Source organism: Cetorhinus maximus, chromosome 3 (genome assembly GCF_964194155.1).
Source record: "Cetorhinus maximus chromosome 3, sCetMax3.hap1.1, whole genome shotgun sequence".
NCBI classification, from domain to species: domain Eukaryota; kingdom Metazoa; phylum Chordata; class Chondrichthyes; order Lamniformes; family Cetorhinidae; genus Cetorhinus; species Cetorhinus maximus.
In genome coordinates, this window is record NC_135881.1 from 127,179,477 (window position 1) to 127,205,915 (window position 26,439).

At 41.3% G+C, this 26,439-nt stretch overlaps 1 protein-coding gene across 6 annotated transcripts in view; it reads right to left on the bottom strand.

Moving 5' to 3' along the window:
• Nucleotides 1-26,439, bottom strand: part of LOC144678897 (zinc finger protein 385D-like) — a 452,940-nt gene that overhangs the window by 79,280 nt on the left and 347,221 nt on the right. For all 6 annotated transcript variants that reach the window (XM_078538956.1, XM_078538951.1, XM_078538955.1 and 3 more), the window contains one exon: nucleotides 22,763-22,922. In XM_078538956.1, coding sequence (XP_078395082.1) covers nucleotides 22,763-22,922 — 160 coding nt within the window. The remainder of the gene's footprint in view (nucleotides 1-22,762; nucleotides 22,923-26,439) is intronic.

Genomic DNA, 26,439 nt, shown 5'->3' on the forward strand with positions numbered 1-26,439 from the left:
TGTGGTCGAAGGGCAAACCCAGTTCTTCACTCAGTATAGCTAGACAAGGGAGATCCAAGTGGATCAGGGAACCAACTTCATGTCCTGAGTGTTTTAGGAGACTACACGCAGTTTAGACATAACCAAGCTCAAGTCCTCGGTGTATCAGCCTCACTCCCAAGGAGCGCTAGAACGGTATCACCAGACCCTGAAAATCATGATTAGAACCTACTGCTCCTAATATCCACATGACTGGGCCAAGGGTTTAAGCTTCCTTCTGTTTGCAGCCAGAGACTCCCCGAACAAGTTCGTAGGCTTCAGCCTCATTAAATTAATTTACAGGCATGAGGTGCGCAACCCCTGAAGCTACTAAAAGAAGTTTCTGGAGCCTAAGGAGGACACCTCCATGTTGGAGTATACCTCGACCTTCAGGGACGGCTCTTCAATGCATATGCAGTGGCCAAACAGCATTCAAAAGCTTCCCAGCAAGCCATGAAAAACAGGCAGACAGTTATGCTGAGCCCAAACTCTCCAACCAGGAGACTAGGTCGAAGATGCTGCTGCCCCTACCCACTGACCCTTTCGGAGCCAAGTTCAGTGGCCCATATCAAGTGACCAAAAGGATCAGCAAAGTCAATTACCTGATCCACACCTCTGATAGGAGGAAAAAGCACTGGTTATGCCACCTTAACCTGCTAAAGAGATATTATAGCCGAGAGCCCAGTCAACCGGTGGGTGTTTGCCAATGGTTGGAAATATCTGAGGGCAGCCAGGAGGAGTCAGCTAAGGAGGAGCATCCCCCAGTTGAACCCCTGGCTACCAGACTGAAAAACGCAGGAGCATTGGAAGACTTTAATGCCCAGTTAACACAGCTGACCAAAGGGCAGCAGGAGGGCGTGGCCACCTTGCTCAGAAAATTCATAGAAATCGGTAAGGATCAGCTAGGGCATGCCACCCTAACAGTCCACAACATGGATGTGGGAGGCACCCCACTGATAAAACAAAACCCTTACCGGCTGAGCTCCAACAAGCTAACTCAGGTCAGGCAGGAAACCCAGTACATACTGGATAATGTTAGAATTCAGCCTAGCCAGAGTAGTTGGAGCTCCCCCAGAGCTCTAGTCTCCAAGCCAGATGGATCAAAATAGCTCTACATTGACTACTGGAAAGTAAATTCAGTAACCAGGGCCAACCCTATCCTATCCCACACCGTGAGGATATGTTTTGACAAGGTGGACCACTCAGCCTAGCTTCACAAAATCCACCTTTTAAAAGAATACTGGCAAGTCCCTATGACCCCCCCGAGAGAGATAAATCTCAGTCTTTGTCACCATGGATGGCTTATACCAGTGGTGGGACCTGCGGCCTGTGGGCCGCATGCGGCTCATCAGGGTTCTGAGTGCAGCCCGCGAGACATTTTGTTGACTGTTGCCATGCACAGGATTGCCAGATTCCGCTGGTTTCCGTCTGTGTAGTTTTTTTCCCTACTGGTATTACTAAAGTGATACACACACAAAGCAAGGGCATGTGAAGTGTGGCCTGTGCTGATTGCACACAACATTGACTAAGAGAGCCGTGCACTCCCTCTGCGTCCAATCAAAGTGCTACATGCGAGCAGACTTTTTCTGCTATGGGATACATCAAATGCAAGAAGCACAACAGACTAATCGGAGGAAACCTCAGTGTTGAATTGCAAAGCGTCTGCACATCCCAGTGTCCTAATCTAAGAAAGCTTATGGAGGACAGATCCATCCAGAAGTCGCATTGAATATGATGTAAGGTAAGTGTAAATATTTCTTTAGTTTTTCCCATTTGAAGTTGGTGACAGTTCCATTCATATATTAATGACTCAGCATTTTCTATAAGTCGTTATGAAATATTTGGCATTTTTTAAATGTATTTAATTTTATTCATGGGGTCATGGATAGTGCACATGCCCGATTTCAATCTTGCTGCCCACTGAGATGAAGAATGGCCATTAATGTGGCCCACTCACTAGCCTGGGTTGCCCCCCACTGACCTATACCAATGTAATGTCATGTCCTTTGGCCTTAAACATGCCCAAACAACCATTCAGAGGTTGACAAACCAGGTAGTAGCTGGACACAGCAATTGTTCAGTATACCTGGATGATTTGATCATTCACAGTGGAATGACCACTTAAAGCAACTGGAGGCAATGAAAAGGGCAAGCCTTGTCATGAACTTGGCAAAAAGTGAGTTTGCAAAAGCCAAGGTGACTTACTTGGAACATCTAGTGGGACAGGAAAAGTTGCTCCCCGCAAAGCTAAAGAATGTACTTAATCGATTTCCCTATTCCCAAAAACCAGAGGGAAATCAAGCGTTTCCTAATGATGTCCGAGTTCTACTTAAAATTTGTCCTGAGCTTTAGCACCCCAGCTGTCGCGCTAACAGATGCACTAAAAAGAAACTCAAAGGTAGTGTGGACAGAGGCACACCAAGAGGCTTTTACAAAATTGAAAGCCTTCTTGGTAAACAAATCCGTAAAACCTGCCCCAGGCTTTAGTAAACCTTTGAGGGCAGCCATTGACACCAGCAATCTACAGGTAGGAGCCATCCTACTCCAGGAAGATGATTCTGCAATCGTCCAACAGGCTATTTTTTCAAAAAGCTCAACAGGCGCCAGAAAAAGTACTCCACACTCGAGAAAGAAATCCTTGGTCTCTTTCTAGCTCTCCAGCATTTTGAAATCTATGTTCTCTATGGGCACCGAGAGGCTCTGGTATACACAGACTACAAACCTTTGAAATTTCAACAATGTCAAAGCGACCAATGCTTGGTTATTCTGCTGGGGTTTGCTCTTGCAGCCCTTTAACCTAAAAATTAACCATATAGTGGCAAAGCACAATCTCATTGCTGGTACCGTATCGCGAGTTTAAACCCTCAGAATGCAGCAGGGAACTAACATTGCACCTGTTAGCTGTGTTTGATTTTCAAATGTTAGTGAGAGAATGACTGTATACCTCTACTTTTTTTCTTTTGCAAAAACACATGTTAAAAAAATTGAAATAGAATTCAGTTTTTTTCCCAGAATGTGGAAGGAATGGCATGTCCACAAAACATGAAAGAGATCATAAAATGTTGAAATCAAACCTTATTTTCAGCTTATTTCAAAAATGGACTTTCCTGGACATTGGCTGCTACAGGTCACAGGTGGCTACAGTAATTTTAGGACAAAGCTCAACACTCATCCTTGTGAAATCTCACACCTATCAATGTGTGGACCCATTACAATCAAGGAAACAAGGGAGCAGTCTGTCTCCCCAGCCTGGACTTTTAACAAAGAGAGAGCCATCAAAACTTGTTATACCTGCAGATACACTAAAAGCCACCAACTATCTCCTCAGGTGAACAATGGATTTTGACCAGAGACATAGAAACTGATTGTTTACCTGAAACTGACTTATCAATGGGCAACACCGCATGACCTTAGCTCCTCTGGCCTTTGTAAAGTTTTAATGTTACATTACTTAACAATATTTAACAGTTTGTTGTTAAACATCCAGTTTGTCAACACCAAAGCCAGACTCCAGGCTGGCAGCAAAGCTTGCCTCAAGTCTAAATCTCCTCAAAGCCTGGTTCTCTAGAGCATACCTGTCATCACTTGTAGAGCGGACCAAGTCTCTGGATACCAACTTCATCTTGCTGCACCATCACCAACTTTAAAGGAATTTTGCAACTCCTGCTTTCAGCTAGCTGAACCTGCCTGAACCTTAACTCTTACAAGGGACCCTCACTAGGCTCTGAAATTCACATGAATTAATATTCATGTCTTTGTTTTTTTTTAGGTTATTCCTATTTGTAAAGCTCTTTTCTTTCCTATTTCCTTCTTGTTTGCTTATATGTGTGTATATAGTTGTGACAGTCATCCCTCAGGTTTGAATGTACGAATAAACAATACTTCTGTTGAACCCTAAAGAGAGTTTGCTACGAGTTACTTTAAAATTGACTTCACAAATTTGAAGAGGGCTTGGGGAAACACACCACAGCCTACTTCCAAAATTAAAACACTCCTGCTTACAGGATAGATGGTGAAAAGAAATGAAGGAGTTCAATTTGCCTCTCTCCCCTGCCCGTAACACTGGCCTGCAAGAGTGGACTAAGAGCTCAGCCCCTGCTTGACCTAAATAAAAACAATTGGGGCTAGCAGCATTAATCTTTACTACTAATGACAATTGCTTTCAGATGCATATATACCTTATAACATTTGAAATGTAAGCAGTGTAACAGAGGTGATACTTTATTACTGAACTTTTTAGAGGGTAACATATGCCAGTGTATGAGACAATAATAGAATATCTAATGGTACTATTTGTTTACACAGCAGGATAATAAGCATGGTTCCATTTAATTATATTTTGCTTGTAAGAGAGTATCAGTTTAGATACTAATGGTTATTTTGTAAGAATGGAAGTTGAAAGGGTGAATTCTTTTCAAGCTTCATTCCTCACCAATGTGCAACACACCAGAGAGAGGGCATAGTCAAAACAACTTTGATCCCTGTTTGCAGCACTAGCTGACTTCCCCAGTGTACAGAGCACCATTGGCTGTGTGTAGTTGTCAGTGCAGCAGATGAGTCAAGAACTTTTGTCAACAGGAAGGGCTATCATTCCATCAATGTCCAATGGGTGGGTGATCAACATGAAAAGGTCATACAAGTGTGTGCCAGTTTCACTGACAACTGCCACAATGCTTTCATCCTGAGACACTTCCTCAGTATTCCAGTCCTTTAACAAATGGCTGTCTAGGAGTTGAGTGTTGCTCTCACCACACCTCACTGATGATACCCCTCTGTAACCTCAGCACACCTGAGCAGCAAGGCACAGTAATAACTATGGGGCTACCAGGATTGTTACTGAACATATCCTTGGCTTCTTGAAGCTATGGTACATTGATTGCTCTGGGTCCTTCCTGCAATATGGCCCACGTAAAAATTCGTCATATCATACTTCTCCACATCATGAGTACAGAAAGAGAATTTGAGTTGAAGGAGGCAGAGCAACAGCAAGAGACTTCATCTAATGAGGAATAATTAGATGAAGGTGAAGATGAACCTGAAGAAGATGGAGCAACACAACACCTGGCAGCCAGAGAGGTCAGGGAGCAGTTGATCTCTCAGCACTATTGCTGACTTGCTCAATCTACTTATCTGAAAATGACAAAGAGCCCCTCTGCATTAACAGAATCACTCCTTTCACCACTTTGTTCAATATGCATCAAAGAACACTCAAACCATTCATTCAACCTCTGGCTGTTGTATTTTATGCCTCAGGGATACGCAGAGATGATACACCAGTTCTATGTGTTTAACAGAAGTTTTATTCAATGCTTTAAAATGTCTGCCCTCTCATGGTTACAAGACTTACATCAGTTTAGTTGTTTTTTTCTGATGTCCACTCCTAGGTTAACAAATGTATACAGTGAGCAGTCAACAGACACACATGGCCAAACCCCAAACAATTGAACACTTTGTTGATGCAGACCAACTAGTTGCAATGAAAATTGTCCGTAAACTATACATTTAAAGGTAAAAATGGTGATTAATTTATTTACCAGCAAAGGATTAAACTACCATTTCTTGATACTCAAGTGCCCAGCTTATAGTGCTTTTTTTAAAAAACAGGACATTTCCTCACTCTACAATTCCTACAATATGCTCCCCTAGTGGCCTCAGCAGAGCTGGTGGAAGGCTGATGCTCCTTAAGTGGAGTCCCTTCGGATGACCATGCCAAGGAATTATTTGAACCCAAGAAAGCCCATCTGTAGATTGCTTCACTTCGGCCTTTGTCTGGGCAGTCTGGCCCAGCTGGCTTTCGGGCACCTCACTGGATATTAGTTGAGAGGGTGGTGAGGGACCAAAGGTTCTGACATCCTAAGAGAAGTCAATGCCTAGCCTACTTGTGCTGAGCCAAAGCCAGTCCCTTGAGAGTGATCTGCAAAATAACAGACTGCAGAAGATGAGTCACTCTGCGAAAGTTCCTATCCAGCTGCTCCACTTATTCACCTGCCTAGGTGGACACCTACCTTTCCAAGATAGATATCTGTCTATCAAAAGTGGAGCGCAGGTTTGAGCTCAGAATCTATCCAATAGCCATTTGCGATTCCACTAGGGTTGCTAAGCATGTGAACATGGACTCCTATTGTGAGGGGCTGGATGCACTGTCCCTTGAGGCAGCCAGACTCTCCAAGGTGGAGTGCAGTGCTGAGGAAGGACTTTTCCCCTCGGCAAATTGTCTCCTAGGATTCTCCTGACCCCAGTACCTGCTGCTGCGCACTATTGCTGGGTGCCTCTACCTCAAGCTTTAATTAAGCTACAGTACCAATGTCCATCTTGGCACTTTGGATTGATTAAACACATCACAGTGCCTCCTCAGAAGGATTCTTCTCTGAGGTGGCTTCCTTGAGGGACTTTGACTGTTTAGAAGGAAAGAGAAAAGGATGATGAATCACGATGGCATTGAAAGGCTGCACATTTGCAGAATACACGTATCACAATGCAATTTGATGCAGTCAATCCAGCTGAATGTGCCTTTTCCAGTGCTTAATGAAGGGATACAAATAAAATTTTCAGAGACTTTTTAAATGAAATGCTTGAGGTGCAGATCTCTGGCAAGGTCACAAACTTCCATGGCTTGCTGCTCCAGCTCACTGACCTAGAGATTGGGTGGTCATCCCTGGTTTTGCTTCTCTTATGATTATTGTGCATCATTTTGTTCTGTAGGAGGATAAAGTGAAAGTTGGTGAGAGTCTATTGAAAGGAGAGAGCAGATATGTTGGGCTTGTGCCTGTTATACTAAGAGGGAGGATAATCTAGATGCAAGCAGGATTGTGGATATGTTGAATGGTAAGCAAGTGTGTGAAATGTGAAGGGAGAGAAGAATCCTGAGAGAAGTTGCTGATTATACAGGGTTTGTAAATGAGAGGAGATTGGTGCAAGTGGCTGGTGTACATTGATCTGGGGGCTTGCCTGTGGTCCATTTCAGAGAATATTCTTCTTTCAGCATTTTGGAAATGAAATAAACCACAAGGGAATGCACGCTCCCTTTAAGAGCTGTATTCCTGGTTTAAACAGGTCTCTGCCTGATTTGGCAGAATTTGCTCTTCGGAAGTGGAGGGGGGGGGTGTCCAATTTGGGTCAACCAACCGGGTGGGAAAGCCACCCCTGAGATTATAAGAAGTTGAAATATTCCAGGTTTGAATTTGCCTGAAGAAAATCAAAACTCACTTGCTCAAAATTGACACAGAGGTAATATTGAGGCCTAAATCTGTGAAAAGCTTGAATTCAGTGAAATGCCTCTTGCTTAAGAATAATTTTAGCTCCTGAATGAGAAATTATAAGTAATTCATATATTCTTCTAAGTTGTAATGAAGCAAAATGGCCTTTTCGGCATAAATGGCATCTGATATTTGCTAAGATAAAAGCAAAACACTGCGGATGCTGGAAATCTGAAATAAAAACAGAAAATGCTGGAAAAACTAAACAGGTCTGACAGAATCTGTGGAGCGAGAAACAGAGTTAACATCTCAATTCCATGGGGAGAATATTCCCCCCTGTCGGGGGGTTGTGTTGGGGGCGACGGCAGGGGGGTGGGGCAAGGGGGGGGACCTGATCGGCACCTGCGATCGGGTCCATGCCGCTATTTTACACTTTCTCAATAGGTGTAATTAGTTAATTAATGACCTTAACAGGCCTTTGACACTTCGGCGGGCGTGCAGCCGAGTCGGCTGCGTGCCCACTGAACTGAAAATCTAAATGACGCATGTCCGATGTCATCCCGCGTCATTTTATGCCTTGGCGAGCGGGCCCTGCCCTTGCTCACCGAGCCAAAAATTCTCTCCCATATGACTCTTCTTCCTCACTACTTTAAGTGCTCCAGTAGCAAAATGTGTTTTCAAATATTAACAAAGAAATACCTTTTTGTAAACTAAGGATTGTTGAGCTCTTCATAAAGGATAATCAAGACAAACTTGTCCGGTTTTGTTCACAATGTGATAGATATGGAGACTGATTTCATTGTTTATTCTTACAAATGAAGGGAAGGTGTCAAAGTTTAAACATTGCACTGAGGGAAGCAGCTTTGGGGGATCCGGTGAAGTAGCCACATCAATCTGACTCCTGTTGGCAACCGTAACTTGACTCTTCCTGGGAATTTAACTCCAGTGTTGCAGAAAACCACAGCCATCACCTTACCACTGGCATATCCAACACAGCTTATGTCGTCTAATATGACTCAAGCCAATTTCTGCTACAGCTCTGAAGAAGAGTCATATGGACTCGAAATGTTAACTCTGTTTCTCTCTCCGCAGATGCTGTCAGACCTACTGAGTTATTCCAGCATTTTCTGTTTTTATATGCAATATTTACTGTTCCCAGATAATGCACAGAGCACAGCTGTTGTGACACCAATTTTTGGTTTAATCTTGTGGACAATTCAATCCCTTTTCATTACTTTATGTAATTAACACAATCAGTTGCAAACTAAGCCTTACAATAAATGCTGTCCATCAGACTGCCTCCGCTGATGAACATTATCATGAAGTTACACTGACATGTTAGAGGGAAAGGCCTTTGTACTTTAGTACATATCATATTACAGTACACCCCGGAGAACAAGCCAATCAATGTTCCTAATTATCTAGACAGAATGGAGCTATTTGCATTTAAAATTGCACTGAATCTCCTAAATTGCCACAAAGAGCTGTGAGATTTAATAAGTTATTTTGAGATTTCAGAGTTTGAGCAAACAATAATTTTCTTTTTAATATACCCATAAATCTGAGTTTGTATGCATATGTTTCATTTCTTATATAATGACTCATACGAACATTTCTAAACTCAATGCTTGGTAATATTCTGAAGAATCTTGACTCCATAAAATAGAGAAGATTCTTGTCATTTGAAACAATTAGCAACCTAATCCAACGTCATTAATGTAACATAAAAGTCTCCATGTCACCTGGCACACAACAAAAATCTGAAAACAGAATTGTAATAGTGAGCAAATGTGAGGCAATAATAAGTAGCACGTTCCTGTCATAAAATATGACCAGTAAAGCGTAGAAAAAATGGAAAGCTGCATATAACAAAAAAAGATCACATAAGATAACTTCGATAGCACTCTTTTGAAAATGGTCCCACAGGGAACTGACAAAATCACTCATTATTCTATTTCAAATGCAATCTTTTTAGGGTACTTACAAAGATTAGTAATATGCGTGGATGACATTGGCACTGAAACCTTGAAAAGTCATTTCATTGCCTCAATCTCACTAAGCTTCTGCAATGCGTCGTTTACTGCTTACGATTTTAGCTGCATTCTGTGCCAGCTTTGTCAATCACATGTAACAATGTCCTCTAACCACAACTGCTTTCTATTTAAATACTATGCCTGGGCTAGCCTAATCAGCAAAAAAATGAAACTGACGTTTATGTAAAGCAGCCTCCAGAAGATCATAAGGACTCAGTTTTAATTTCTATCACAAAGTTATTAATTTGCAAAGCAGTTTGAACATACTTATTAATTCTACATTTACATGACTCTAATCTATTTCACTGTAGGCTAGGTTGTGCATGAATTTCCAATGTGCCAATGTGCAAAGTTCTGCCTTAAGGTCACTTTGCATTAATTGCAGTAGTTCCGAGATGTTCTTTGAAGAGTCTGTGTTTTTATTTGTTTTTCTGAGCATTACCACATGTTCTTACTGGGTAATAGAAATTGGTAGCTGTCAGTACTGCAGAGTGGGCTGATAGTGAATGAATAGCCCATTTTACACTGCATCAGATATTCTTCTCTATTGAAATCACCTCCATCATTGCCACTCAGTACCTAATAAACATGAAAAATACTAAAATATAAGCAAAATGCTGTGGATGCTAGAAATCTGAAATTCTAACAAAGTGCTAGAAAACCTCCAGCAGGTCTGGCAGCATCTGTGAAGAGAGAAAGTGTTAACATTTGAGTTGTATATCTCTTCTTCGGAACTGAAGGGAATAGAAGTGTGATAGGTTTTATACTGTGCACTAATACACTAATACACTTCCTTATATTTCTGAGACAAATGTTCAGTTATAGCCACTTTCTTGCAAAATTGCTGCAACTGAGAAACATAAATTGTCTGGAGTTAATCACTCCATGGTTTCACAGTAAAATGTCCTCAATTCTTTGCCTTGAACTTGTTTGTGTCTGTGAAGCAGAAAGTTCACATTCGACTGCACAAGGAAGTCTCTTAAAGGTTTAAACTGTAAATTAAAAGTCACAGCAATGAGCCAGTCAAGTAATTTAATTTTTGTTAACCTAAGTCTTGGCATATGAACTGACTTAGGGGGCAGCCCTTGCTTTACATCTAGGAAAAGTGGAGAGCAAATCGACATTGAGTTTGAGTCTCACAATGAGAAATTGATACTATTTAATCTCAGAAGTTTGAAAGTATGACTGAGATTCACAGTAATAGAAAATGCAGATATTTCTATAGTTCCTCATAACTTGCCTCTCTTCACAGAAAATTTCCCGTTGATGAACCAAAGGACCAACATGACATTCTCATTTCCTGAGCTATCAGCAATTGCCAGATAACGGAAATAGGTTCAAATATAATCCAAAAAAGGCTTCTTTTTGTTGTTTTACTATAATAACTGCACAGTTCTGAATTAATCATGTTCTTTAAATAGAAGCAGTTGCTATGGGTGTCACATTGTCCTGCACCCTATTCTCTTTGTAGATAGCCATGATTGTGGATAGGTTTGAGTTACAGGTCATGGGAGTATCTTTTCCTCTGTCGATAAATTGAACAAAACATAGATGTGAATAAACAGATAAGCTGAACTGATAGAAAGCAATGACAAGAGCTTACTTCCATTTTTATCACTACTTCAAGCGCTCCAATAACAAAATGTGTTTCCAAATATTAACAAAGAAATACCTTTACATAGACTAAGCACTGTTGAGCTCTTCGTAAAGGATAATCAAGACAAATTTGTCCGGTTTTGTTCACAATGTGATAGATATGGAGATTGAGTTCATTGTTTATTCTTACAAATGAAAGGAAAGTGTCAGAGTTTAAACATTGCACTAAGGGAAGTAGGTGCAGCTTTAGAGGGATCCGGTGAGGTAGTCACATCAACCTGACTCCCGTTGGCAATCCTAACTTGACTCTTCCTGGGAATTTAACTTCAGTGCTACAGATAACCACAGCCATCACCTTACCACTGGCATATCCAACACAGCTTATGACGCCTAATATGACTCAAGTCAATTTCTGCTGCAGCCCTGTCCTGATCTGACTCCCCACTGGCGGGCCTTCCCTGATTCCTGCTGGCAGCCACAAGCCCGGTCATGTTGGTGGCGTTGGGAGTTGCTGCAACAGAAATTGAATAAAAAGCAACGACACCATTACTCCATGGTCTGTTCCCGTCACAACTGGTCTTGTTCGGTGGAGCTTTGCAAAAGCATGTAGAAGTGGCTACAGTGACACTCAGCCCAAGTGCTGCAGCAGAAGGAAGGTCAATGGGATATTGTCAGACTGTACACAAAATTCCCCAGTTTGAATCAGAATGCAGCTGACCTACCAATCAAATTCCAAGGCCTGAATTTTTCCCATGTCGGGTGGGCTCGGTGGGAGCGGCTGCGGAGCCGACTGCCGCCAGCGATCGGCTCCGCACCACCATTTTACGTGGGCGGGTGGGCCACAGAAGGCTGTGGAGGCCAGGTTATTGAGTGTATTTAAGACCGAGATAGATAGGTTCTTGATTGGTAAGGGGATCAAAGGTTACGGGGAGAAGGCGGGAGAATGGGGTTGAGAAACTTATCAGCCATGATTGAACGGCGGAGCAGACTCGATGGGCCGAATGGCCTAATTTCTGGCCCTATGTCTTATGGTCTAATACGCGAGCAGTAGCTGAGCGCTACCTGTGCAGGCAGGGGGAGGACAGAGAGTCAGGGTCCAGCACTCTTCCGCACATGCACGCGAAAGAGCACTTCACTCTCCCTGAGCCACAGAGCTGCCTCAGGGAGATTGAAGTGCTTTTGAAAAAAATAATTAAATGCAATAAAAATTTAATGAAACATGCCTCAACTCATGTGACTGTGTCACATGAGATGGGACACATTTTTATTTTTCAAAAAAAGTTTTTATTCTATTTTTAAAAGCTTTTGGAAACCTCATCCTGCTCATGGATGAGGTTTCCTAAAAAGTGTAAAGGCCGCTTGGCCTTTTCGGCTGCCCGCCAACTGTTAGGTTGGATGGGCAGCATAAATTTGAAATTAATTAGTTCGTTAATGGCCTTAATAGGCCTTTAAATTATCGGCGGGCGCGCAGCTGACTCCGGGGCGTGCCCGCCGAATGAAACATCGCGAGAAAGCGCAATGACATCGGAACGCATGCCCAACATCATTTTACATGTCAGCGTGTCAGGCCCGCCCCGCACGCTGACTGTAAAATCCTGGCCCAAATGTTTAAACAACTTACAGAGATATGGGGCAGACTTTTGCCATTGGCGAGCAGGGGACGGGGCCCGCTCACCGACGGGTAAAATGACGCAGGATGACGTCGGGCGGAACCCCTGATGTCATCCCGGTCCATTTACATTTTCAGGAAGGCGGGGGCACAGCAAAATGAGGCCATTGACAGGATCATTAAAACAATTAAACGATCTGCCCGTCCAACCTTAAGGTTGGCGGCCAGGCCAGGAGCCCCGGCGGCAAATAGAGAAAACATGAAACCTCATCCACCGGCGGGATGAGGTTTCATGTAGGGTTTTAAAAAGTTTAATAAAGTTTTAATGTAAATTATGAACATGTCCCATCTCATGTGACATTGTCACATGAGGGGGACATGTTAGGGAATTTTTTTTTTCTATTTTTAATATTTTTATAAGTGTCAGCGATCTCCCTGAGGCAGCGCTTTGCCTCAGGGAGATGTGCGCTCTTTCGTGCACATTCACGAAAGAGCGCACTCTCGCATTTGGGGAATCCCCCCGCCCCCACAGTAAGTGCATAGCGCTTCCCGCCGGACGTCACCCTGGGTGAGCCTTAATTGGTCCGCCACGTAAAATGGCGGTGGGGCCCGCTTCTCCTGCAGGGATCGGCTCCCCACCCGCCAGAGATTGGGTCGGGCCCGCCCGCCCACCAGGCAGAAAATTCTGTCCATGGTTTCTTGATTCAGGTGTGTCTGAACCGGACAAGCAAACCATAAAGATTCACCTAGCAATAGGGAATGACAGTCTATACAGGCTGAACACATCATAACAGAAGAAGAACACACAACAGAAGAAGAGCTAAAGGATGTCCAAAAGATATGGACTACATTGGAAGACTGGTTCAGAATCAGGTTAAACTTCTGTATTCATCGCCTGCAGTTCATGTCATATTGCCAACAGCCTGAAGAATCCATAGTTCACTTCACCAGCAGGTGCAGAGAAAAGGCTACTTATTGTGATTTTTCAGATGCAGAGCTAGCAGACAGAATTGTTGAGTTGGTGATCGCATCCACTCCCATGGTAGCTTCCCAGAAAGATTTGCTAGACAACCCAAAATGTATAGCATTGAAGAGATACTCAAAGATGAACATAAGTGTGAAGCGATTATCACAGGTCGTCAAAGCTTATGTACAACCCCAATTGTTGACACATTTGCTAGAACGCCCAAACCTGGCAGGTGTGGACTCCTACATGTACCAAGGAAATGTTCAGTATTCCATCATTTCTGCAAGACCTGTGGCAGGAAGGGCCATTGGCAGCAGCAGTGCACTAGAGCAAAGACTGATGAAGCTACAAAGAGTCATGCACTGGTCCAAACAGACCATATACAAGTGATACCTTCAAGCAACAAGTATGACCATCCGTTATCCCTTCAGAAACATTTACATGAGGTGATCGATAAACCAGAAAATGGTGATAAGGTGCATGACGAGACAAAGAGCAAAGATCACAGGTTTCTTATCATTAATCTTGCATAACACATAGATGCCAGCACACCGTCAGAAGTATTTGCCAAGATTCAAACCATTTGCCCTAAGAAAGTTGGTAACTGTTCGTCATTGGCCAAGATAGGCAGAGAGGTAACAACCAATGTACTACATCTGCGAATTCTAAAATACAAGTACCCACAGACGAGGAGGGCCATGGCAAAACCTCCTACTGTGAAACTTTAAGCATACAATAGTTCACTAATTTCATGTGCGGGATCCATAGTGCTGGAGTGCAAGTACAACATATCTTCCTGGATGTCACAGATATTCTACATTGCGGAAGCTAAAGGCCTAGCGATTGCAGATCTACCGGCAAGTTGAGATCTGACATTGGTAACACTCCATGGAATCAGTCAGATATCACAAGCAAGGAAGGTCATATACCAGAATCTTTGGGACCTGATATTCTTCAACAACTTCATCACTCACACTTGGGCATAGATAGGATGAGAAGACTCACAAGAGAGAGAGTCTATTGGCCAGGTATGAACAATGTCAGTGAAGTTGTCAATAAGAAGTGCACGGCATGTTAAGAGAATATACCAAATAAGCATGAATAACCATTGATTCAAGATGAGGTTCCTATACATCCTTGGCCCAAAATCACTTCTGACCTCTTTCATATCCATGGTACTGACTTCATCGTCATCATTAACTACTTTATCAAGAACCCCATTATTCGACAATTGCACGATACATCAAGCAAAACTGTTGTGCTATTTTCAGTTTAATTGGCATGCCTAGAGAAATGATTTTGGATAATGGTCAGCAATTTGTTGGTAAGCTATTTCAAGATATGTTGAGAAGCGGAATATTGATCACACTACTTCTTCTCCTTATTACCCTAGATCTAATGACCTAGCTGAATGAATGATTAAATGATAATATGATTAAATCCCTAATTCTCAAAGGTAGGCAGACCAAGCAAGTTCTACGCATGGCAATCTTACACCTGAGAGTGACACCTTTAAGTGCAACTATTCCATCATTAGCCGAGTTCATGTTTGGCAGACCAATGCATACCATTTTACCTACTCTTACCCATTCTACACTCTCAGAAGCTAGAGAGCAACTTTTAAAACTACAAGGGAAGATAACTCATGTACAAAATAAAAATGCAGGTACAGGAATGCCAGGGTTACAGTTGGGACAACAGGTTTGCATCCAAATTTCCACAGAAGGTACATGGCAACCAGCCAAAGTAACAAGGATTTGATCAGAACCAAAGTCCTATGAAGTCATTACACACAAAGGTGCGATGGTGAGGCGTAACCAAGGAAAAATCAGATCTGTTCCATCTCTTCAACCACCGTGCAGTCCTATTGCATCTAGGGCAAGATCCCAAATACAACCAGCAGCAACGTCCAAGAATAACAGTCACAGTGAGAAACTGAAGAAATTTCCAGACAAGGTTGCCATGGCTAGACTTAGGCATGCAACAGAATACCTTTACACTTTAGAGACTCATAGATACATCAGTTTATGCAATTACATAATGGTAACTAAACATGACCATGTATTGTAAATAGCTATACTTCTTCAGAAGCGTGGGAAGTAGTTTTAGTTTCACTTTTGCTTTAAGCAGCAGAGCGGACACAGCTCCTAGTGTTCCAAGCATTGCAACAATGTAAAACTGTTCTCGTGTGCCTAATCTTAATAAATTAACCCACAATGTGCTTACACAATCCCTTATGAGTGATTGGTGCCTTGTGTCTTATATAGAAAATAAGCTCAAGGACTTATATCATTATTGGAACATGAAAGGTTTCATGACTGCACATTTCATTTATTTTATTTGTTTACCTTTAAAAACTTAGGGCTGCATCTTCCGGTCGGCGAGTGGGGGGCAGGACCTGCTCAACGACGCAAAAAAATGATGCGGCGTGACATCGGGTGTGTGTCCCGACATCACCCTGCATCGTTTAGATTTTCAGTTTGAACTGTCAAGGGTCTATTAAGGCCATTAAAAAAGTAATTAAAATGATTAATGGACCTGCCTGTCCAACCTTAAGGTTGCCAGGCAGGCGAAGAGCCCAGGCGGCCTCATCCACAGGTGGGATGCAGTTTCATGAGGGTATTAACGTTTTTATAAAATGTTTAAATAAAAGAAATTGACATGTCCCAGCTCATGTGACAGTGTCACATAAGGAGACATGTCAGGAAAATGTTTTCTACCCTTCAAAACATTTTCAAAACTTCCACCGATCTCCCTGAGGCAGCACTTTGCCTCAGGGAGATGAGTGAGCTCTTTCGTGCGCATGCGCGAGAGAGCGCTCTCCCGGCTCAGGGAATTTCCCCTGCCCGCGCAGGGCGCTTCCGAGCAGACATCACGCTGGGCGGGTCTTAATTGGCCCGCCCGTGTAAAATGGCAGCGCATCCCTGACTGGGGGTGCCGATCGGGAACCCGTCCACCCATGCCCACTCCCGCACATCCCCCCCAACGGGGGGAAAATGCTGCCCTTAAACATTCTTTCCCCAAACTTGTTCATTCTCTCCATTTAAGCAGTGGTGAACTTGTCAGTTGCAAGTTTGCTCATTTGAGCTTGTGAGCTACCAGTGGGAGCCTGGCGGGGTACAGTTGCCACCAGGATTTGGGGCAGAGTTTGCAATGGGAAACCTGATCAGAAAGGGGCTGCTAGCTGGAATTTAGTTACTAACAACACCTCTGTCCCTTTTATTGTAGAAAAATGCCCCAATGTTTGTCACAGGAGAGTTTGCAAACAAAATTTGGGCGATATTAGGACAGATGATTATAGGCGAGGTGGATGGAACAGTGCCTTGACATTGCATTTAGCAGAAGCAAGTTTTTAAATTTTAATCATTGTAAAACAAGCTCTCTCCTGAAATGCAATCGTGAATGACCATTAAATGTACAGATATTTTTTGGAATGTTTAACCCAATAAGTTGAGACTATGGCCTCAGTGTTAACTGTCTGTCAGGTTTTGGCATTTGAGGAGTGGTGCGAGTTAGGATTTCAAATTGCTGCTCCAAATATGAGGTCCAGGGTATTTTAAGTCAATTGTTATTTCTATCCCATCCACTGAGTTCCCACCTACTTTGAGTGGGAAGTGGTGGAAAATGACACAGCCCAGCAGCCAGCTGCCATTTAGCAAGTAGGTGGCAGTATAGGCTGGTTGAGTTGTCCCATGAGCAGGTGCTGGGAAAACTTGAAGCAGAGGAGGCCTAAGCTTTCATGATGGGGTCTGGAGGTGCAGCCCTGCTCCTGGCCCTGTAAGCAAAGTAAACAAAAAATGTTTTAAACTTAACTTCTTGCGTCTCTTCTGGTCCCAATCATCTTGCCACTGGTTTGGCCTGGCATCATTTCGTTCCACACAAGGGGCAGAACTTTTCCGTCGGCGAGCTGGGGGCGGGGCCCGCTCGCCGACGGGAAAATGACACGGGATGATGTCAGGAAGAACTCCCGACGTCATCCCACCCCATTTAAATATTCAGGAAGGTGGGCGGACAGCGAAATCAGCTGTCCGCCTGCCGACCTGTCAATGGCCAATTGGCAAATGGCAAAATTCTGCCCAGGATTTCCAGTTAAAATTGCATCAGAACCCATCATGCATATTAAGGGACTCTACTAGCTTTAGGTTTCTGTCCTTGCTGCTTGCTCAGTTGACAATCACAGAAGATAAGTTCCTTGTGGCTCCAGAGTGGATAACTGACTGAGGTTATTTTAACTGCCCATCACTCAGTCTCTGCTGCACGAGTATTAGTAAAATTGTCCCAATATTTAGAAGGATGTGGAAAATACCAATCTGCATAATACATTTTGAAGATCTGTTTAATGTTTTGCTAACTTCTTTCATCAGGCGAGCAGCAATATCCTATTTGTTAGACAAAATTTATGTCTTACAAGGCAATGCAAACAGCAAGAGCTGGGATTCTTCCATTTCAAGGGAAATATGAATTCAACCCCTCAAAAACAAAACAACATTCTATAAGATACCCACTCAATAGGCAGAGATATCAAACGTTGGATTCTGCACCTAGGAGAAGCTGAATGGTCAACAGGGCAACTAAGCTGCATGAGAGATAATCGAGAAAAGTAATATGTAATAAACCACACAAGGAATGAGGAATTGAAATATATAAGCTTGTTGAGTCTTGGGGAATGAGAAATCTTACGGACAAACTTTCAGATGGAACGTGCAGAATTTTCAACAACCCATTGTGAAGGCAGACTACAAAATCCCAATGAGACAAGATATTTTCACTCAAAGGTGGAAAGTATCTAATCAAAGCAATACAATTTTCAAGAAACAATTCAAACCATAATTATTGAAAAGATTTAAAGACTATTCCACCTAAAATATGTGTCCATGGAAAGTGTAGTAATGGATAAAGGCATTTCAAAAACCCTCTTGACATCCAAATAAATGGGATATTGCCTCCCTTTCCTAGAAGAAGTGGAGGAAGAGAATGTATAACAATAGGAAGTCTTGGATTGATTGTAAAGCTGTCAGAGTCCAGAGTCCCTTCTCTGAGGCAAGGAAGAAGTAATTGCTTCAAGATGTTAACCTGTGCAGTGCCAGATAAATGTTTGGAAGCTGAAAGAATGAAACCCTGCTGAGATTCTGTGATTTTGGAGCCACATAAATGTATGTTAAGCGGAAATCAACTCCATAGGAATATGGATTAGCACCAGGTCAACAGAGAAAGAGTGAACTATGTAAAGGCTTTGAAGAGAATATTATAAGAGAGTAAAAGGACTGAGATCCCTTTTGCCAGGAAATACAATTTTTAAAAATGGATATTTAGATGATAATTTTTCTTCTCCCTACAATTCTATGTTCAACTTTGCCAGGGAGAACAAAGGGTTGAAGAGAGGAAGCCCTGGAACAGAGGTTGGATACAGAAGTCCTATGTTATCTTTGGAGAGGAAAATGAAGTCAAATGGATCGAATTATGACAAATTAAACAAATTATGAATATGCAATGAAGCACAGACAACAGATAAAAGGGAAGACATTTACAGCATTGTGTTATAACAGTTAATATTGCAATCAAGTATTTGAAACAGGGAATAACAAAACATAGGCCAGGATTTTATGGCCCCTCCTGCCCAGTGGGATATTACGGTCCCGCCAAACTGAATGGAGATTTAATTGGCTCGCCACATCCGCCGGGGGGAGACACACTGCGGCAGGGCCATAAAATCCAGGCCTTGGAAAAAGTGGTGCAACCTCCCAGAAAGAAATCTTTGGATTCTATGGTCTGGATCTACATCCTCGAAGCGGGTAGCAGGAGTCGGGAAAATTCCTGGCTCAGCCCACCTGCTTCGGGAGAAACTATTAGGAAAGATGGGATTTTAATTCTGGGGTGGCGGGTGAGGGCTGCAGTTGGGTCAGCCAACCTGGGAAAAAGTTTGGAGGCAGCCACAGTGGCTGCCAGATGCCGAGTCAGGCTGTTTAAAAGGCCATCAGTTTGTCCCAGTTATAATGAAAAATATAAGATATAAGACCCTCCAGCCTTCAAACCCCACAAGCCTACATACACCCCATGCCCGATCCACTCCACATCATGTCCCCCACCCACCCTCTCTGGCCCCTCATTGCCCCCCCCCCCCCCCCCCCCGCCCCCAATGCCAAGTTATGGCACTTCCAGTCACGCACTAGATGCTGTATAAAACAAATGAACCCTAATATTGACAATAGGATGTGTAAAAAAAGAGCTTTGGAGAAAAGCCATTCATTGATACCTTTCCACTTCCTTAAAAAAAAATCCTGTTTACTACAGGCCAATAAAAGTGCCAAGCTTCTATGCATTCTTGGCTAAGAGGCCAGAAATCCATTAGACTGTTGAAACAGCTGAGCCCCGAGGAAAACACTGCTGGATTGACAGCTCCTGCTCTGTGATCTGTTGCTGGGTCAAAATCCCGGAACTCCCTCCCTAACAGCACTTTGGGTGTATCTGCATCATATGGACTAAGTGGTTCAAGAAGGTTGCTCACCAACACTTCTTAAGGGCAATTAGGGATGGCAATAAATGCTGGCCTAGCCAGCCACACCCACATTTCATGAATGAATTTTAAAAAAACACTCCTGACTTGTGCCTTGTACATGGAGGAGGACAGGTTTTTGGGAGTCAGGAGGTAAGTTACTTGCCACAGAATTCCCAGCCTCTGACCTTCTCTTGTTGCCATGATATTTACATGGCTGGTCCAGTTCAGTTTCTGGTCAATGGCATCCCCTAGGATGTTGATAATGATGGATTCAGTGATGGAAATGCCATTGAACGTCAAGGGGAGATGGTTAGATTGTCTCTTGTTCCAGATGGTTATTGCCTAGTTTTATGGTGCAAATGTTACTTAAAGCCAAAATAACCCTAGCAAATGACAAAGTCAAACTAACAGATAGTTGTTTAAGGAGCAGATGATGGTGCCCTTAGCTCAATTGTACAAGTCAGACTAGGACTCTTGGAGCAAAGAGGAAAATGCTTCTGTGATATGACTGAGATGGGATAGTAAATAGCAACTTGAAGGATCTGTTGTCAGTGGTGTTTGATTATGAAATGAGAACTGTAAATGATGCCAGGAAAAGCAGGTCAGAGTGCAATGAGTCAAATCATCTCAATCTACAAATTGGATAAGATAAAGTTATGGTGAAGGCTGGAATAGGAAGCCAAACTAAAGGAAGGCATTCTTTTCAAGGAGCAATTGTGGCAGGAACCAAAAAAGTTACATATGCTAATATCATAAGGCATTCCTCATGCTGAGTCAACCTAAAAATGTGCTCTTCAGTTGAATTAACTGATGTGCACTTGGAGCAAGAAAAATTGAAACAACCATGTTCAGGGTATCAGAATTCAAGAATTTTCTTTTTAGGAAATAAAGGATTCCTATTTATATATAAATATTATACTTTAGCCATAAACCTTTTGCTAACCTGACATACATATATCATCAAGGATAATACAAACAGGCCTTTTAACCTGCTTTATCAGAGCTTGTAGTGATGGTACTGTGATGAAATTGAAAGTGGTCCTCAGTACTAATCGTTATTTACACGATTCATTTAGGAAGTGGTCATTTACCAATATATTTTAACAGAAACATTTGTGTATTTGAGAGGAACATAAACTGTAAATACAGAGTAGCAGAAGCCCAAGACAGAATCACAGCCTGAGATTTTGTACCAATCTTTATACAATAATTTATTCTTAGAAATAACATTAGTCCTTGAGCTTTACTTATTGTTGGGAAGGAAAAGCAAAAAGAACAGTGAAGGCACTATATATATTTGGGATGTAGGGCTTGAAGTTATGTTATTACAGGACCAGATCTGTAACACTTAGGTTTGATGGCACAACATTTTCAGAAGTGAAAATGTGTATTTGCAATGATAGTTTCCGCTTATAACATTAGGACTGCAAGAATCGCTCGGAAACAAATCATTTTAAATGAGGTCATGTGTGACCTGTCTGATGATAGATTGTCATTATTATAATGCTGTTATGCTTGTAGGTTTCAAATAGTTGCACCATAATGGAATCATGGCAATCAAGAAACTTATATTTATCAAACTTGCATCTCAGATATCAGCGTAAGCAAGAATGACAAAATAAGCATGCACAGAGAGCGAAGGGAACTGAATGGGTAAGAAAAAAAAGCAGAAAAGAGCAGTATGTCCTTTATACACACAATTTATCTGCCAATTTTATTTCTTAGTAGTTGAACATATATTTTAAAGGAAAACAACTTAATTAATGCCTTTCCCATCATATGCTCACTTTCACTTCCTCTTTCAGCTGCAAGATCGGGATTTCACCATCATTACCATCAAAGACCTCTTTGTCCTTGAGAGATATTCTGCAAAGGGTGGGGGTAACAATGGTGTTGAAGTTGTTAGCATTCTGTCACAAAAGTGTAGGTTTCCCTTAATACAAAGAACTCTAGTGGGTGAGAAATCAGTCTGCAAGACAAACTGAATTTGAATGACACTTAATATGCGTTGATATCATCTTTGATTCAGCAAACTGTTGCTATTTTGGTATGTAGGAACGCTAAGCTCATAAAACAATGTTATACCTTTAAAAATTATATTATGGCATAGCCAATATAATTAAATATAAGCCAAAAAAATACTTGTCACGATTGCAACATATGAAAGCTTAACACATGTAAGGCATTCCTATGACAACTGTTTTGACGGGACATTAGCCCATTTACTTTGTGATCTTATACTAATATTGCAAACTGTCACTTCTTGGCTTTGATAATTTAATATAATATTTTACATTTGGCTTACCTGTATTGTGCTTTAAACTTTGATATTTTCTTAAATAAAATTGTAGTTTAGAATTTACCTCCTAAAGGTAATTATACCCTATGCCAACATGGAATAATGCTTGTATATCCCAGGTTTTGACTGAATGGGGCTAGTGTATATCTAATACCAATTGGTTAGATGAAAAAAAAACTATTTAAAAAAGAGCAAGCACTTACCATATTGGGAGACCTTATGCCCATTGCATACAGCTCATAAAAAGTTGGTCCCCACAAGGAACACCATTCACTAATTTAGCATTTATACAATAGTGTTAGGTACAAGTAGGTCAGTAAAATTACTGAGCACCAATTGCATAAACAGGAAATCACCACATTCCACTAAAAACAGAGAAATATTACGAAGTGAAAACAATAAAAGAATTTTAAACATATAATAGACTGATTAAACATTCAATTTTTGCAACTACCCATAACAAAAATAGATATATATCTTTTTTTGCCAAGCCTAAGCAATAAAGACAAGAGGCACAGAAATGAAAAAGAACAAAGATATCTCTTAACCTGCTTTGTCAGAGCTGGCAGTGATGGTGGTGGTTGTGATGGAAGTGAAGGTGGTCTTTACGCTGTCCTTGGTAACAGTTTTCTGCTTATTTTTCATGGCCTCCAGTGCTTTGAGCTTCTTGGCATGTTTAGTGCCTTTGTAGTGTGCCCCGGCTTGGCTCTACAAAGGAGAACAAATGAACCGTGCAATCAGGCTCATTTCTTAACTGTCATCCTCTGTATTGGTGAAAATACAGAACAACTTTCAATAATGGGCACCACATTCCATGATTGCTCATGTCCACAATTTTAAGCAAGAATGTAATGACGTTGCTCAAAACAAGATCACTCACACACCTCAGTTAGTTGATAGCAGGTGCCCTTATTGAAAGAACTTTTTAGACAGTGTTAGTGGTCATTAGAAAACAATAAAATAAAAGGAACACAGAACAAAAGCACATGCATGTTAACAAATACAAGAAAATATAAATGACATGAAACATCAAGAGAGACACCATGAGCTAGCACTATAAATTATGAAACATATAGTCTGACATGCCTTAGGGTAACAAAATGATGTTAAATGTGCTCTTTGTTATCTAAATAGAGATATATAAGGTGCCACAGTGCTTTAGCTTCCATAAGATAGTTAAGTAAGCTGATTTATGATATCAGCTGAGGAAGGAGAAGTAGTTCTGGTTGGAAGCATATTTGGCCAAAAAAAATCGCATTTTAATCTAAGTTAGTCTTACAGAACACACTTGTTGTATAATAAACCCTAATAAGCGTCATCTAGCATAGAGTCCTGTTATACATGATAGATTTAAACACAGGCAAAAATGTTATTTATAATTTGATTCACCCATAACAGAGCTAGGCATATTAATGCTAACCACATATGGACATGAACAGCAGCCTGTAACAATTTACTTGAATTACTTACATCCAGTGATGCCTATTGTGGTTGATTGCTTTTCTATCAATGGTTCAAATAAAATCTTGCTTAGAGAAATAAACTAGTTCTAGTCAGGCGTAAAAAAACATTTTTTTAAAAAAAGTTAATGAAAGAACCATATCATTTTGGGAGTGGGCTAGGATTCTATGTATTGGGGTGTGTAAATTATAAAATGTTAAAAACAGGCGGTAAGTATAATGAGGTGTTAATCACCTGTTAACAACTCAGCAGTGAAAGTTAAAAGCTGCCTCCATCTCTTTGATTATAATTGAATGATGTTCATGGAAAAATTTGCTGATTTTTTTGAGTTAAAGAATGATTACGCTGACTTAATAAAAAGAACCAGTTTGAATTAAATTTTGCAATATACATGTTTTTATGGTTTGAATTTTCTTGTGGACATCTGCTTCATGACATGCTGGAGTACAGAAGAAAAATTGCATTCTTCAGAGAGATGTGCTGGAAACCAAAATGCCCATTCAAATTAATCTTAGAACTTTTCTGCTCATCTCTTTCATAAAACTTAATATCTTATAATCTTGCTGGAGATAACATTTGGCAATGTTAACAATTATTTCAAGCTAATATGCTGTAACTCACTGCGCTCATGAAAATGTGTTTACATAGGAGTTACAACATAGAAACAGGCCATTTGGCTCAACAAGTCCACTAATAATCCTTTACACTCCATGTGAGCAAATTGTCCTAATCACATTTATTGTCCTTTTTCCATAACCCTTTGTTCCCTTTCTTTCATCCATCGATCCAACGTAATCTTGAATGTTTTACCCTGTTTATTAAGCCTGGAAATTAATTCCATAGCTTCATAACTTTCAGTGTAAAGAGCCTTCTCTTACTGCTCTAAATCTCTTAACTTTAATCTTGTACCTATGGTCCCTCATTCTAGACCCTGTATTGAACTGGAAACAGTTTGCTTACATCTACCCCATCCCATTATTTTACAATTTAAACACTACTATCATATCAATGTGTAAACTGCATGTTTTACTGAAAAAATAATCAATTATTCAATTTTTTTGCTATTCGTATTTTCTTATATCAAGTAGCACCCAAATGAATCTGCACTAAATCCCCACTAAAACCTTCCTACACTCTATACTATAAATGTTTAATAACGTTTACTTGCAACTAATTTATATATTCCCCAGTAGTATTCTTTGCAGCGCTAACTAAAAAGCAATGGATTTGTTAGGTCATTAATAGGGGAAGCTATTTATTAGAACATATGCAAGTACTCTTGTAGCACCTCTTGGACCTCTGGGCTTAGGGACCCTTGGCTGCTATTAGCCTACAACATTTAAAAGGCCCTGTGATGAGAGGCAGTCCCACAGTCATACTCCTGCTTCCATCCCCATTTCCAACACTAGACTCTGATATTTTAATGTCTCACCACACAAATTTCTGCATACCTTGGATTGGACATGTACTTGCGGAAAGTATTCAGTGCCTCAACATATAACATAAGAAATAGGAACAGGAGAAGACCTTACAGCCCCTTGAGCCTGCTCCACCATTCAATATAATTATGTCTGATCTTGGGCTTCAACTCCACTTTCCTGCCTGCTCGCCATGTTGCTTGATTCCTTGAGAGACCAAAAATATTTCTATCTCAGCCTCAAATAAATTCAATGATGGCACATCCGCAACCCTTTGGGGTACAGATTTCCAAAGATTCACAGCCCTTTCAGTGAAGAAATTTCTCCCCATCTCAGTTTTAAATGATCAGCCCCTTATCCTGAGATGCTGCCCCCGTGTTTTAGATTCCCTAACCAGCAGAAAAACACCTCTCAGTGACTACCCTGCTAAGCCCCTTCATAATCTTGAATATTTCAATGAGATTATCTCTCATTTTGCTAAACTCCAGAGAACATAGACACAATTTGCTCAATCTCTCATCATAGAACAGCTCTCTCATCCCAGGAATCAATCTAGTGAACCTTCCCTGTACTACCTCCAATGCAAGATTAACCTTTAGTATGAAGACCAAAATTGCTTACAGTATTCTAGCTGTGATCTCAAAGAAGTCCCATACAATTGTAGCGAGACGTATTTATTCTTGTACTCAAACCCCCTTTCAATAAAATCCAACATGCCATTTACTTTCCTAATTGTTTGCTGTACTTGCATGCTAACTTTTTGTTCTCTTTGTACTAGTGCATCCAGGTCTCTCTGAAAATCAACATTTACAAGGTTTCTGCCTTTAAAAAAAATTCTGCTTTTTCATTCCAACAACCAAAGTGAATATCCTCACGTTTCCCCACATTATACTCCCTGCCACCTTGTTGCCCACTCACTTAACCTGTTTATATTTCTTTGCAACATTTTGGTGTCCTCCTCACAATTTATATTCCCACCTAGATTTGTAGCATCAGCAAACTTAGATGCATTACACTTTGTCTCATCATCTAAGTCATTAATATAGATTTGTAAATAGCTGAGCCCCCAGCACTGATTCTTGCAGCACCCCACTAATCACAGCCTGCCAACTTGAACATGTCCCATTTATCCCTAATCTCTGCTTCCTGTCCTCCCCAGCCTTAAAAAGATGCCTTTAACCCTGGCATCAGGCAGGCAACACAGCCTTTGGGACTCACGGTTTCAGCTGCAGAGAACAGTATCCATTCCCCTAACTATACTGCTCCCTACTACAATTACATTCCTTTTTACTCCCCCCATTACAATGACTCCCTGTACCACAGTGCCATGGTCAGTTTTCTCAGCC